Here is a 16,550-nt window from a genome sequence, read left to right on the forward strand (position 1 = left end):
AAGTCCACAAATGGTTCTCTCGGATCTTGTTTAACTCTGATATATGATTCCGTTCTCTGTCTTGGGTCTTGAACCCTGTCCCAAGCCTTCAAGGCTGCGGTAGTACATATGGATAGAGTGTGTTCATCATAATTAGCTTGTTCTAGAGGATCAGAATAAAGTCCTTCACCCATAATTTGATCTAGGGTGATGTCAACTCCCTTTGATCTTTCCTGCTGTTCTAAAAGCCTGGCCTCTTGTCTAAACATGCACTTCCAGCTCAACTGATGACCGTTCTCTAACACAGCTGAGACTAGGTCCAACCAGTCCCTAGGGGTTGGGTTAATTGTAAGGGACCAAGACTTTAGCATCTCCTTAACAAAGGAGCTATGCATCCCAAAATTCATAACAGCTTGTTTAATTTCTTTCAGATCATTCATACGGATAGGTTCCCATGTATATTCCTTGGTGATCTTAGGGTTTTTAGAACCAGTCACCTTTTCTGTAGTTATTACTGGGAAAATAGGTAGAGTTCTATTGAAGCTATCCCGGAGAGTTCTATTCGATGGGGTTGGGACTTTCTTTTGTACTATTCGCTCCTGTTCATGAGAGTCCATAAGTTCCTCGATCTTTTCAAATCTATTTACCATTGCCTTCTGCAATGCCTCAATCTCTTGCCCAGTATTATGTTCCAAGGCTTTCATAGAGGATTCAAGGGTATGAAGTTTGTCCAATACCGATAACGTCTCATCCTTGGACAGAATTTTCATGGCATGAATGGTGCCATCTTGTATTGAAATTCTGTCCAGCAATCTTTCATAGCTCTTTGATAAAGTCTTGTTAATACATTTAACGGTTCGAATCTCCTCAGATAATGTTTCAGTTCCTACCGACAGAGATTGTAACTTATGATTCAGATCCGTTGTTCCTGACTCCATACCTTGCATTTTTCTCTCAAGCGATAAAGTCATCTCCGAGAGAGATCTGTTATTCCTTTCCTCATGAAATTCAAACTTCTCCTCGAAAGTTCCAAATTTCTCAAGTAACAAAGCCATCTCAGAGGAAAGTCTCTTATCCCTTTCCTCGAGAGCTGCAACCATCTTTTCAAGCTGTTTATTAGTGTTTTCCAAACCATTTATGTCCTTGTTTAGTTTTTTAGCTCCTGCCTGTAAGGACTCTATCTCCTTTTTATTTCCCAACCACGTTGTAATGAAACAAACAAAAATAAAGAAGATACCAAACCCTGTAAATATCCAGCCAAGGGAAACCACATCTGTATCGCTCAAAAATTCAGTCATCGTGTAGTTGAACAAGTTATAGAATCCGTTAATAGTGATATTGTCGGACATTGTCAATCCGAACGGTTGATTTTTAATCAAATGAAAAATTACCTGTAATTACCGTTGTCTGCCACTAGATGGCGTAGGGCCCCGAGTTTCACGTGTTGTAGGAAACCAAAGATGGCGTTCCGCGCAGAGCACCGTAGCTGTGGAAGCAGCGGCGAAGTGGCGGGGCGGGGCTTCGGTTCCCTGCAAGAACTTCACAAACGATTTGGCGGGCGACTTGGCCCTGAGGTGTGGGGAGGGGGAGTACGGCGGGGCGCGAGAGCGGCCGCAGAGCCGAGGGAAGCCGAGGGGGCGGATCGCGCGTGGGCGCCCGCGGACTGCTCTCAATGGCGGGTGTCTGTACCTGGCTACTGGGACAGGCGCAGGAGGGAGCTGCGGTTTCTGGTCCCCGCTGCGCGGAGCGGAGCGACCAGTGAGGCCGGGCAAACAGCTTCCGGGCAGCAGGCCTGGTTTCAGGCGCGGTATCGTCTGGGAGGGAGGGGGGAGCGCGGGCTCCGGCCGGGCCGCGGGGCCAAAGCGAGTCGCGGTTTGACCCACGAGGTTTTTAAGTGGATTTAGCACCACGTTGGAGCGCCAGATGATGCGGCGAAGATTGGAAATAACCAAAAATAGTCCTTTTATAATTATTCAAGTTTAATACAAAGGGAGATAAGGGAACTTACAGAACCAAGGGTCCAGCGGAGTGAGCGCGGGGCAAACGAACGGGGCGCCTTCCGGCTCCCCAATCCTATTTAAGGGGCATGGCTACCCCGCTGGAGCAGCCACGCCCCTGAACGCAGGGATTGGGCCAGCTGCCCCAACATTAAAGGGCCAAGGGAGTTTCTTTGTTAATAATGAAAGTAACGCATAGACACTCCTCCATCACTACCCCACTGAAAAAAGGTACTGAGCCACATGGCTAACATAGATCAAAAAATGGGTTAATCAAGATGTGAGAGTTAGCCAGTGAGAGGCTAGAGCTAATGGACCAATCAGCTTTATAACTTATAGAGATCTCTGTATTATTTCTTTGGGGCTTGCTGGCTGTGGGGTACCAGGTGGGACACAAACCCAAACAAGCAGGCCTGACCCCCTCATGTTACATTAGGGTTTCTATTGCTGCAATGAAACACAATGACCAAAAAGCAAGCTGGGGAGAAAAGGGTTTATTTAGCTTTTACTTCCACATTGCTGTTCATCACTGAAGTAAGTCAGGACAGGAATTCAAACAGGGCAGTATTCTGGAGAAAGGAGCTGATGCAGAGGTCATAGAGGGTTGCTGCTTACTGGATTGCTCATATTTCAGAGGTTTAGTCCATTATTATGGTGGGAAGCGAGGTAGCATACAGGCAGACATACTGGAGAAGGAGCTGAGGGTTCTAAAATCTTGACTGGCAGGTGACAGAAAGTGGTCTACCTCACTGGGTTTTGCTTGAGCATACATGAGACTCAAAGTCTGCCTCCACGGTGATACTTCCTCCAACAAGGCCAGACCTATTCCAACAAAGCCACACCTCCTAACAGTGCCACTCCTTTTGAGGGCCATTTTCTTTCAAACTACCCTACTAGGTAACCAGTCCTTTTGAGAGTAAACCAGGTTCTGCCATTATGTCCTCCACAGTATCGGGGTCTATCCATGGTAGAAGCAGGGTAAACACTGGCTGTAGAATCCAGCGAATCACCGCTCAGCTGTGGGAACTCCTTCAGCCAATAACCCTTAAGATACTGGCCCACTTTGCGTGTGGTCACATGTACTATATATGCAGATGTAAAAGCATGTGCGGCCCCTTGGCTGCTCATTCATTCCATTCACCCAGACCCAAATAATCACACAGAAACTGTATCAATTACAACACTCCTTAATCAATAGCTTATGCTTCTTATTAACTAACTCTTACATCTTAAATTAACCCATTCCACTTTCTAGGCTCCTGTTCTCTTTCATGGCATGCTATTGCCATAGGAACTTGGTCACCGTCCACTGGCTAGACTAGCTTTATAGAGCTTATTCTTTTCTTTATATTTGCATATCCTTTCTGGACATCCTTCCTGTGAGGATTTGAAAATTGTGTGATGATACCTTGAAATGACAAAAGCTCAGTTTCATTGTGCCAGGAATCCAGTGAGCCTGATTATTACTTGTTCTAACCTTGCTAGCTTGTTATTTTGTGACTGTAATGATAGAGAAATAGATGACAGATGGATTGATAGACTCATATGCTATAGACAATAAATGATAGATAAATGGAAAGACAGATGAATGTTATATACATATAAGTAATCAAAAGATGATAACTGATAGGCAGATAGGTAGGTAGAAATAGGTATATAGGTAGATGACAGGTAGGTGGGTATATAAGAAGAATGTAGAGACGGTTATATGGATTAATGAATGGATGGATGGATGGATAATAGGCAGGTAGATAGATAATAGGTAGATAAATGTAAATAGATGCTAGATAACTAGGCAGACAGACAGACAGACAGAAGGCAGATGGATGCATTGGAGTTCTGGATCACAAGTCACATTTTTCTGCTGTTGCCTGAGTGTATTGCATCAATTGCACTCACAATAACGGACATTTTATGAAGTTTATTGCTTGAAAGCTGAAATCTGTGTCTATTATTTATAATGTAATTGCACATCTATCACTATTTTTTGCTCTATTGAGACATGGCTATTTTTACTGAGATACATACTCAATATTATTTTTAAGATTTATTACTGAAATATATACATGAATGCTTAGAGTGAAAAGAGGCATCTCAGGAAATGCACTCAATTCTTACGAACAATAGGCATGGTTTTGCAAGGAGAAACGTGTACCTTTTGTTAGAAATCACCCCCACACCCTAACTAGTAAATGTAATGCCGGAATTTTGCACAAGTCTGTAACTTTAGAACTCTCATAGTCTCGATTTGGAAATGAGATTGTATTTTCAAAGTCCTAGGAAAAAATGGGCATTATCATGAGCTTAGTTTTCCATTCCTCAGGCTTGTTTAGGCATGTTAATGTGTTGGGTGTCAATAAAACTTGGCATTACTTTGTATTAATCAGGGTTCTAGAGGAACACAACTGATTGATAGAATAAATTTATGTACTAAAAAGAGCTTTATGGGCATGGGTTATAGGCTGTGGTCTGGTTAGTGGGACAAAGGCTGTCTCCTGACTAGATGGCTAGGAGTCTAGTAGTTGTCCGCAAGGCTAGTTTCCAGTCTGTGCTGAAATCTAAAAGAAATAGATGCTAATACCAGTAAAGTAATGCCTTAGCAGCAGGATAGGTGAACTTGCCAAAAAGAGCGAGGGCAAGCCAACAAAAGGAAAATCTTCTGCCATGTCCTTTTATGTTGACTGCCACCAGGTATGGCCGAGTTACAGTGGCTCTTCTGATCTCATGATCTGGATTTAGGGTGCATCTTCACACCTCACAGTCCACTCTAGAAAAATTCCTCACAGGTGTGGCCACATGCTTATATTTTAGTTAGTTCCAGATCTAGTCAATTTGACAACCAAGATTAACCATCACAGAAATTCTGATGAAAACTTTACAAAATCAAACCAATACAGGGATATTCAGGTAAATCCATCTCTCATTCAGTGGCAGAGTCATTTAAAGCAGTCTTCTAGAAACAGAGAGCACAGCACTAATTTTCATGAAATTGGAATTTAGATTGTGCCAAAACAAAACGAGAAAGCTGGAACTGTTTACAATATCCTCCAGGCTTTAGGACGCAAGTGTGTAATGAAATCAGACTTTGAAAAAGCCCCAATTTGGAAAATGTGCTTTTTGAGCAGAGAAGGTCTAAATATTTTCTTTCTGAAAGACAACAAAATTAAAGGAATATTTGAACCATTCATCTTGAGTATTTCAAGGAGACAAATGAGCGCTAACTACAGCACAGGGAAGTTTGGGGCCATCGGCCTGGAGAAAGGCAGAACACACGTCCATCCCCTCCATGCAGTGCTGGCTCCATCCTGCGGGCCTCTTCAGAAATGGCGGTAGAAAGCAGCTGGGTAGCGATTAGACTGAGCCAGTTGAGTGCGTGGACACACGGGGCTAAAGGTAACTTAAGACAATCATTCCTTGTGCTTAGACTCGAGAGTTCACTTATAGTGAGGCCTGGGCAGAACTGCCTAGGAGGAGGACCTTGGAGGATCCTTGGGGCCAGACTTTAGGAGGGACTTTCTGTGGACATGGCTGAGATGAACCCCAGATCCCTTGTGTATGGTTAGCATGAACTCTGTCTTCCTGCTTGAGCTAGTGCCGCTGATTGCTTACCGTAAGCAGGAGTTGCCTATCTGCCTTCTAGAACAGTGTTCAGAAACCTTGCTCAGAATGGCCTGGCTTGTAGGGTTGTCCCTGCAGAGCTTTTCCCTCTTCCTGGGGGAAGATAAACCAGTAATGGCATCCCTTAGGCAGTTAGAAGGGTTAGTAAGGTACATGGGGTGTGGTACATTGTGGTGACCACGTGAGAGCCACTCTGCCAGGTAGTAGCATCTTAGCTACAGGCACCATGCTGTTATAGCGTGTTTCTTACTTATCTGTATAGCTGTTACTGTGCACCCATTCAGCAGTAATTTCTCATCCTCCTCTCCCCCGTTCTTGTAGCCCCTGTTCTAGTCTTTATCTACATCTGTGATGTCTTAGATGTCCTATACAAGAGGGATTATGCAGACTTGGGGACATAGCTCAGTAATAAAATGCTTACCTACCATGTGAGAGGCCCTAGACTCAATCTCTAGTACTACATGACAGATAGATAGATAGATAGATAGATAGATAGATAGATAGATAGATAGATAGATAAAAGAGCCATGTGGTATTTTGTATGTTGCCTTTATATGGATGACTTAATGAACGTAGTACAAACCCCACCTATGTATATTATAGATAGCAATATTTTCTTGTTTTTAAATGCTTTTCCATTAAGTTTTCATATGGCATCTCCTCACCCACTGCTCTGTTGATGAACATGTGACTTGTACTCACACTTTAACTGCTGTCTGCAGTGCTCTGATGAGCGTGGGCATGCAGATACCTTTTTAAATAACTTTTGAATATATGATCTCAGAAGTGGAGCTACGAGAGTATAACACAGGAGAAGCTATTTTAAATTCACTGATTGTCCTATGGACTTTACAATGTATAAAATGTTAAGTTGTATACAGGGAGGGAGGATGTGGTGGTGGCACTTCCTCCTATTTTTGAAAAGGGACAATCCTAATGGCTCAATGTGTATACTTCTGGGACCAGCATACATCTATTATAATGACATCAACGTTCTAGATCATTTAGACAGATATTAACCCAAGTTTTCCTTTGTCTTCCTTTTTTTCTTAGTGATTCTGTCTTGGTCCTCTTTACATAGCAGTGCTTGGAGCTGAAGCACTCTTTTTAACAGCTTGCCTTCCTGTTTTTCTCTATGTGCTGTTTCATCCCTGCCCATCCATAGTCATGCACCCAGTCTGTTGCTGGTAAGTGGTAAGGTGAGGTAGTGAGGGTGGTTCCCAGAACATGCTATTTTGCACATATGCGATTATCTGCAGGATCCTAATATAGTCCCCCAAGTGGGTTTAGTAAATCAAAATAGTGCGGTATGCGCAGCACTTCAGGAGGTAGAGGCAGGAGATTTTGAATTAAAGATCATCCTTAGCTACATAGTGAATTGTAGGCCATCTTGGCGTACATGAGATCCTGTATCAAAAAAGTGATAGTTTTTAAATTTTTGATGATATTTTGTCACTGTGATCCATAAAGACCATATCAATTTTGATTTTCAATGTAGTGGTGAGAGCCTAGTTTTTCCATATCTTTGTCAAGAGGTAGTGAGCCTCTGACTGTGTAGTTGTACGTAAGTAAATCTGTGACTTGTACTTCTCTTACTTGCATTGTGTTGAATGTTTTCTGTTTCGTTTTCTACTTTTGGCTCATTATCCTCATGCTCTTTTCATGTTGAGTTGCAGAAGCACTTCATAAGCGACAGTGGGATCTTTTGCATGTTATTTATGAAGTTGTTGATGTTGTATTAGTTTGAGGAACTATTTACTATGGTTCCCCGTTGGAGAAGACGGTCCATCATTATAAGGAAACCTGGCAGCATATGCAAGACGCAGCTAGCCATGCTGCTTCTGTAATCAAGAAGCAGAGAATGGTGAATGCAGGTAACCTGCTTATTTTCTCCCTTTTTTTTTCAATCTAGGGCTCCAGCCCATGGGATGGTTACTTCCACACTTAGGGTAGGTCTCCTCGTGTTTATTAACCTAATGTCGAAGCTCCATCACAGACATGCCCATAGGTTTATCTCCTTGGATTCTAGATTCTGTCAAGTTGACAGTCAAACAGGTAGACACATTTCAACCAGGTAAATGTAATATACATCAATTCTTTCTGTCTTCTGTGTTTTGTGTTTCTGTTGAAGAAAGCTGTTTCTCTTGTGGTTCCTGTAACATTGCTATCTCTACATTTTTCACATCTGAATACTTTACCTGCCTGGAAATTACTTTGGCAGAGGAAGAATCTTAAGTTTTTCTCCTTGTTCCAGTACCAGATTTGTCTTAATCAATAGGAAGGAAGGCAGGTTTGTTGATGCATTGATGTGTCCATACCCCTTCCTGAGGAATGGCTCCCATCTTCTGGAAGCAGTCACTCTAGGCTCTCAGGGGCTCCCTTCCTGCCAGTGTTTGTAACTGAAACATGACTATACAGCATTGTTTTTGAAAGCTTGGAGTGGTGATTGGCAGTGTTGAAATAAAAGGAACAGTAATATCTGGGGATACGGGGACCAGGAAGCTGGCCTAAGCAGTAGCTTCTGCTTCCAGCTCAAGCCCCTTAATGAACTCTCACTTCCATTGACCCCCCTTGAAAACCTACCTGCTCCAGCTGTACAGTGACCACCCGTCCTTGTGGCCATCTCTGCTCTCATGTACTTCCTTTGGTGCTAGTTACTGCTGCTCTTCCTGCGCTCTCCTGAAAGCCATGCTTGTGACTTTTGTCCTCTGTGTAGCTTGCTGGCACCGGTGTCTTCCTCACCCTACTGGCCTTCTCCAGATGGACATCTGTTCTGTGTGGGTCCCATTGCTGGTGTCTTCCCTCCCTCCCATCTTTAGGGTGATTTCTTGTGCTGACCTTACTAGTATCAACATGTGTCTCAATGTCCTCCTTGCCTGGGGTTTCAAGTCTCAGCACTTAACAAAGATGTGATCTCTGAGATTGTCTGGATCCCAAATACTGTCTGGCTGTGTTCTATCACTTGATCTGCTTAGAATTTTTTGTTGTTGTTTTTAATTGTGTCAGTGGAGTTGAGATTTCTACTCTCCAATGGAGCATTAAAAAATTAGATTGTTTGATCAACTTAGATAAAGAAAAAACCCCACTAAACTAAACATTGATGAGGAAAACTTCAAATAGCATGGAGTGCAGTGTAAAGGGGATCGATCAGCTTTCTTCATGGTGACACCTTATGTCACCCTGTCAAGAAGAAGTCAATGGACTCATGTGGTGAAAGCTCTGCCCTTCAGTTATAGAAGCTGTCTGCTCTTTGTGCTGTGGGAGTCCTGCTTGCATGCCACTAGGTCTTGATAGCAATCTCATTACAAGCAATATGAGGCTCTGGAAAGCAAAATGTGGTCCTAATTAATCCATTGCATTCCATCCAGAGTGCACAAGAGGAGGAAGGCAGGTTCCATTGGTGGAGTATGTTTATGTAGGGTCTGGTGACATCACATAGTGACTGTGTGCTCTAGAGTCCTGGGGTTCTTCATCAGTCCCTGAACTACTCAAGAATGCCTGTCTTCAGCAGATACTAGGGGGGTTTTTGTTCTTGCACATGTGTGGGGTCTGACTCATCACTATTACTGCTCTAGTTCAAGAACCAAATCAGGCTGGGAATTGGATGCTGCTGTAGGCTATGTCCTTTCCTTTATGAACAACAGCTCTGAGTGGGTAGCTTTTCCTTCTTGGAAACCGTGACTGCCTCCTTGCTGGGTAGTGGCAGGTCCTTTGTGGTCGAGTTTGCAGGTGGGAGCTCTCCCATCTGAATTCTGCACAGATCTTCCAACCTTGTTGCTATTTGTATGCGCATCCTTACTGTAGTTCAGTCCCAAGGAAATTGTCCAATGAACAAACCAGGATGTCCTGGGGCTCCTCCTTTAAACTCAGTGTATCTTCTCTCCTTTCTCCTTATGTGATTCTCCTTATATGTCAAGACCAAAGAAAATTACATTCATCCCATATAATGCCCCTGAGCTGTTCACATTGAACATATTGTGGATATATACTCTTGTGCCTCTATTCCAGCTTTTGGCACTTAAGATTTACACATTTATCCCTAGTCTTCTAAACCAGGGCTCACCTTCTGTGGTCTAAGACTAAGCATGTTGGACCTGTAAAACCATGCAGTAAAGATGCTCACTTTGTTAAAGACTTGGAGACAATATTAAGCAGGACTGTAGCTCAGAGAACCCAGTGTTTATGTGACTTTTCAAGAGTGTGCTTGCTGGGAGTGTTTCATGCTGTCCTGTGTTCTTGGTCTTCTGTCTTCAGGGCTTCCCACTCCAACAGTACTCCTTTCTACCCATTTCATGTCCTTCCTGCTAGGTGACCATTAGTACAAGTCATGCTTTCCCATTAACCAACCAGCTCACTGTCCTTCTCCTATACCTTTGCCAAATAACAAGTACATGGACTTCTTGCAGCCTCTCTTCCTGTTTTCTTCCTGTGGACAGTGCATAGTTTTCCTCCCTCATCTATAGATGATGTGCCCAGTAACCTTAAGTAGCTGTATTATAATTCTGTTTGTAAATGAGAACGTGATTACATAACATGGAGGCTTACAAGAGGTTGGTAGCTAGAAGGATCAAGTATCTCCCACCAGAGAAAGTATAGATGAAGTTGGGTCTCCACAGGGCTGAGACACAACCAAGTGCTCTGATGTAAGCCTTGTGTGGCACTACCCCTGTCTGGTATGCTCTTGTGGTGGGACAGATAATTCTCAGTTGTCCCTGTTTTCCACTGGCATTGTGCAAAGATTCCAGATTACAGTTTCCTATTGAGAAAGTGCACCCCCAGTTCTTTAGTACTTGAATACTTCCGCTTTCCCCACCATTCCCTCCATGCCCAGCAATGAGAAGTATCTAAGTGTTGTCTTGTAATAGAGGCTCCTGTGCTTCTGGCTTGCTTTTGGACATGCTTTTTTTTTTTGTATTGTTTTTTTTTTTTGTATTGCTTTTGGACATGCTTTGTACAGGGGACACTAGTCCCATGGTTTGCATATAGCAGCTATGTGTGTGTGTCCTGTGCTTGGACATGTTAATCCAGCATTGCTGGAATCACACCCAGTCCTTAGCTTCCTATGATTTACATATGTATGTACAGAAAAAGGAGCCACCAAATATAGTTTCCATTGTCATAACTACCACGAAGAAAATGAGCCTTCATAGAGGAGCTAGGAAAAGATGGGACATCTAGGATTGGGGCTGTAGCTTAGTGGTAGAGGGCTGTCCTCACCTGCACGAGGCCCTAGGTTCAGTGCCAGTACTTTGAATACACACATACACACAGAGAGAGAGAGAGAGAGAGAGAGAGAGAGAGAGAGAGAGAGAGAGAGAGAGAGAGAGAGAGAGAGAGAGAGACAGAGAGACAGAGAGAGAGAGACAGAGAGATATGGGGGAGAATAGGCCATGCAAGTAGGGAGAGCCTTCTTTCATGGAATATGTGAAACTGAGCTAGCTGCCAACGTAAGATAAATTATAATTTTCATGATTTACCTGGTGAGGGTTGGAGGCAAGGGGCAGACAGTCAAGAGGAGCTGAGGAGATGGGATGAGTCTATACCTTTCTTTAAACCGTGATCTTGAAGAGCTGGACAGAATGAGAGACTGGGGGATGGCATGGAGTGAATCTGGTGTTCAGAGACAGAGTACAGAGGGAGTACTGACCCCAAGTGGGAGACAGAGATGGGCAGGGTGGACATCAGTCTGTCAGACAGCTGGTGGCAGTCAGTGCTTCTGGAAGCTGCCAGATGGTGGAGTCTGTGCAAGGGGGACCTGGAACCATGACAAAAGAGGACTGGCCTCCTTTTGTGCTGGAGAACTCAGGGTCTTGGACAGAAGGCTGGAAAGTCAGAGGGGAGGAGAAAATGGGCAAGACTTGCTCAGTGCTAAGGTCAGGGCCAGCAACAGCAGCCAGCAGATGGCTGAAGCCCGAGGACAGCAGGGCCTGAAGGAATGGCCCTGTGCCTTCTCATGAGCCAGTCAGGTAACCTGAGACTCCCTGGGGGACCAATCTCCATAGCTCGCTGCGTGAATCCTCTGATTCACAGGGCCTGGAAGCGCAGAACTGCAGGGAAACCAAGTGTGTAGCCTGCTGAGGAAGAGCAGGAGGCAGCAGCAGCCTGCAGTGTGCAGCCTTCTGGACAGCGGGTGTCCTCGGGGTCGCTGCGGTGGTGACAGTGGAGGGCAGCAGCATGTTCTTGGCATTAGCTCGGGGACTTGTTTCCTCACCATTTTCCTGGCTGTAGCCCAGATGTGAAATGTGTTTACATTTCCTGATCTAGGGTACTCTAGTTTGGTTGCTGAGTGTCCACCAAAGGATCAAGTGTTAATGGCTTGGTGCTCCTGAGAGGGAGTTGGGCCCTTAGGAGGTGGAGCCTAGAGAAAGACCTTAAGGTCATTGGGGACATGTCCTCTAGAAGGATTGTGGATCCCGTCTCCTTCCCTTCTCTCTTCCTGGCTGTGTGAAGTGAGCAGTGTGGGCCTGCCACTTGATCTTTTCATGATGCGCCACCTGAACTGGGGCGCTGGAGAGCACAGTGCCCCAACTGTGAGCTAGGACAGTCTTGTGCAGAAGTTATTGCCCTTGCCACTTCCTTCCTTATTTCCCAGGTCATGTGACACTCAGTTTCTCAGCCAGGTGGGGGGAGCCATCCCACTGCTCAGCGTAATTATCCTCATTCTACTGTTTTGTGATCATATAAATCTTCATGGAAAATTGCATTTTCCCCTTGTGAATTAAGTGGTAATTTGAAATATCAGACGCAGTGAAGACTTGACTTGGCTTTTTGTTAATATTTAATTAGAGATTACATTTTTATGGGGGAAACATTTGCTTGTTTTACCAATAAGATCTCATTTCACTTGAACCAATCAAAGGATATTTTTCCCAACCGTTTTCACAATAAAATTGACAAATAAAAATTCCATAGGAATTCTGTCATCTGTGTCCCAGCAAAGCGATTCGCACCACCAAGGTAATGTGCACGTGGGCACATCTATCACCTTCAGTAATACTCTCTCATGCCTCTTTGTAGTTATTGGTGTCTTTCCCAAGCCCTAAGCAACCACCATAATTATAGATTCAGTTGCATGTTTAAATGAGGTTTCTGTTAACATGATGTTATATTTTCCTGGGGGATTGGCTGCTTATATTTAGCAGAATTGTCTTGACAGTCATTCATTTGACTAATACCTTCCCTTTTCATGGCTGTGTAGTATTTCATCATGACCTGTTGACTTAACTGTTGATAGACATTTGGTTGTTAGTGATTTTGACAGTGGGTCTGGGCATGCTTTTGTTTCTCTTGGGTAAATGACAAATAGTGGAATAACTGAACCAGATAGTAGAGCATGCCTAGCTTTGTAAGAAATCGCTCAACTATTTCTGAAGTGACTGCACACTGCTGTAATTCCAGATTCATAACGTGTCATGAAATGGGTTTCTTCAGCTCTCTAGAGTACTCTTCGGAGTCCCAGTACAACCCTTCCCTAAATAGTCTGTAGAATTTGCCCATGAAGACAACCGGACTTTTCTTCTTGGAAAGCTTGTAACCATACGTTTCATTTCTTCAACAGATGCTCCTCCAGTATGAACAGTTAAGGTTCTCCTTTCCTTTTTTTCTTTCAGGGGCTTTTAGTTGATCAAGTTAATTACCCACACTTATCTATAGTTGCCTCTTGTTCCTTCAATATCTGTATGTGTTGTGGTGATGTCATCTCTGTGCTTGGTACTGTTGTTCTATGTCCTTTTTCATTATCTTTCTGGCTAGAGGCTTATATGTTTTATCAAGCTCAAAACATTTCCTTTTAAAATTTTTAAAGTTTTTAAAGTGAAATAGAATATTATCTCTTTCCCATTCCCTTCTCTCTACAATCCCTCCCAGCAATCCCAGCAATCCTCACTTGAACCACTCCCCCATCCCTCTCCTCAACTCTCACATTGATAGCCTCTTTTTCTTTTGATTATCATTGCATACATGTATGTAACATATATATATATATATATGTATGTATTACATTTACAATTACATATAAATACAATCTGTGGGGTTCATTTTTTTCTATATTATAGTTCCAAGGCTGGTTGCCTTTGGCAACCAGTAAGGGGGTTCATCCCTGGGAAAGGCTAATTCTACTTCTCACAGTAGTTATTAGCTGCCTCTAGTTCTTTGTCTGGGATGGGGTCCCCAAGCTTTCCTCTTTCCGTGTTTATGTGTCTATTGATAATGCCATTGTTCCCATCTTATTTATGTGGCCATTTCTGGGAGAGATTAGTTCACAGCCAACTTCCCAGTGTTCTTGTGCTTACAGCATTTCCATCCCCATTTTGAAGATGCTCCCTGAGCCACAGATGCAGGAACTGTGATGTACATGTGTCCAATCAGGCTGGGCTATCAGCAATCCTTTGCTCTCTGCTTTGTGTACAGTTTTAGTTTTCTGTGATGGTCTCCATTTGTCAGACTTCTTTGATAAGAGAAGGTAACTATATCATCTGTGGATATAAGGAGAATATTTAGGATGTAGGATGGGATTATGCTTGTCTAGCAGAGTGGTAATAGTAGATTCTTTTTTAAGGTCCCTGACCTTCCTAGCCATAGGAAGCTGCTAGATTTCTAGTACCCGGTGTGACTTTCCTCCTGTTGAATGGGCCTCAAGTCCAATTAGACAGCTGTTGATTGCCACTAATGATATGAATGCCACTTATTGTATCTTTATCCAAATCTTGCCATGTTGGTCATTGTCATGATTCTATAAATTGCTTTTGGTAGAATGGTCAATTTCACAATATTATTTCTACCAATCCATGAACAGGGATGCCTTTCCATTTTCTAGTGTCTATCTCTTTTGTAGGCAGAATTTTCTGTCCCGCTTGTAAACTCCCAAATGAGTGACACAGAGAATTGTTATTAATTGTAAAAGCTTAACCATAGCTTAGGCTTATTACTAAATCACTTTTATAATTTAACACATTTTTATCAATCTATGTATTGCCACATGACTCAAGGCTTTATCTGTCTTCTGACCTGTCTTGCTCTCCCTGTGTCTCCTGGCAACCTCACATTTCTTCTTCCCAGAGTTCTCTGTGTCTGACTGTCCCTCCTATACCTCCTGCCTAGCTAATGACTGTTAGTTTTTAATTAAACTGATGAGAAGGTACTTTTGCAAAGATACATATTCATTGTATAGAAAAAGATTATTCCACAACACTCTTTCTTCAAATGTTTGGAGTTTTTATTATAGAGATCTTTCATCTCCTTGGTTAGGTTTATTTCAAGACAATTGATTGTCTTTGGTGCTACTGTAAATAGGAGTGCTTCCATGATCTCTTTCTTAGTGTGTTTGTTGTTGTACAGAAGACTACTGATTTCTAAAGTTGATTTTGTACCCTGCTCCCTTGCTGAAACTGTTGAATGTTTCTAAAAGTTTTCTGTATATTATGTAAATTTTTATATAATATCATCTGCAAATAAGGATAATTTGACTTTGTCTATTCTTTTTGTGTCTCTTTCATTTCCTTCTCTTGCCTTATTTCTCCAGTTAGTGTTTCCAGAACTGTTTTGGAAAAGGAGTTGAGGTAGTGAACAGCTCTGCCTCATTCCTGATTTTAATAAGATTGCTTTGAGTTTTTCTCCATTTAGGATAATATTGGCTGAACATCTCTCCAATTTTAACTAATGCGAGTTGGTAACCAAGAGGCTTGATTAAAAGGGCAGTGAAATATATCATGTCATCTCCCCTTACCTTGTCTTAGAAGCATTTATAGAAATCCATGGCATATTAAATACCAAAAATTGCTAGCCATTTCCATGTCTAAAACATATTCAATCTAAATATATATATAATAAAATGACTGAAATGCCTAATAAAGGAAGAAATAAAACATTCAGTTTTATAGTTGTATAGCTCTGTATAGAAAAATACATTAGTCCAAAGGGCAACTTAAAATGTCAATTACAAAATATTTACATTTTTATAAACAATAACAGAAACACTGCGTAAATCTGCAGGCTGTTAGATGCTGCAGTGGCGGCTCTGGCTTCTGTGAGTTCCGCTATGAAAAGAATAATGTGTTTGACCTTTACAAACTCCTTTAACTTCCTCAGGATGTATTCAGAACTGCACATTTGGAACAAAGAGTTCCTGAGGAAGGGGGGGTTTCTTTTTACTGTATTGCATGTATTTCCAGATAGCTATTTCAACTTGTGTTTCCATAGTCTAAGGAATTTGCTACTTCTACAAACCCATGTAAACTAGATAATTCTTGGTGCGATTTAAACAGAATACATTTTCTAGTTTAAATAAAGTATGACTGTCCTCCGTGCACCCCAAAAGAATTATTGATCAAGTTCTCTGTTTGCGTTTCATCTCTTTCCCATCCATTTTGGCAATAATTCGCCATGTTTACTGTCGCTCTTTGTGCAGTGCATCTGTTTTCTGTGATTGCTCTTAAGATTATCTTTTTTTTCATTGATTTTTTTTCAATTTGAATTTGCTATGAATTGCTATGGTCTTCTTGATATTTCTTGTGTGTAGGGGTTAGTGAAATTCCTATGCATAGTGGTTTATAGTTCTCAATATTTGGGAAACTTTTCAGTGTCTATTTCTCTAAAAAAAAATTTTAATCTCTCCTTTCTTATGATCACTCCAGTTACATGTTGAGTGGTTTCCCAAGCATTATTGGTGTTTTGTGGATTCTTCTTTTCCTTGGGATTTCAGTGTGTTGCTTTATTGATGTCATTGTTTGTTCAAGTTCACTAATTAGTTTTCTGCAGCACCAGTTTACTCTTTTGACTGGGCTCTCACACCTATTGTGTGTGCTTCCTTGGGTCTATAAGCTTTAGTTTCAAGGACTATTCACGTGACTTTGTGCGTGTGTCCTTTCTCTTCCTGCATTGGTATTTTTAATCAGAATATAACAAATCTTGCCTTGTTGGGATCCCAATATTCCTTTATTCTTGGGTTTGTTGTGTAAT

At 42.3% G+C, this 16,550-nt stretch overlaps 1 protein-coding gene across 5 annotated transcripts in view; it reads left to right on the top strand.

Annotated features, from left to right (window-relative positions):
• Nucleotides 1-16,550, top strand: part of Fhod3 (formin homology 2 domain containing 3) — a 412,222-nt gene that overhangs the window by 317,113 nt on the left and 78,559 nt on the right. For 2 of the 5 annotated variants that reach the window (XM_038330722.1, XM_038330724.1), the window contains exon 12: nucleotides 11,222-11,233. The exons of the other annotated variants lie outside the window; for them this stretch is intronic. In XM_038330722.1, coding sequence (XP_038186650.1) covers nucleotides 11,222-11,233 — 12 coding nt within the window. The remainder of the gene's footprint in view (nucleotides 1-11,221; nucleotides 11,234-16,550) is intronic. 5 annotated transcript variants of the gene reach the window in all.

Source organism: Arvicola amphibius, chromosome 5 (genome assembly GCF_903992535.2).
Source record: "Arvicola amphibius chromosome 5, mArvAmp1.2, whole genome shotgun sequence".
Classification (NCBI taxonomy): domain Eukaryota; kingdom Metazoa; phylum Chordata; class Mammalia; order Rodentia; family Cricetidae; genus Arvicola; species Arvicola amphibius.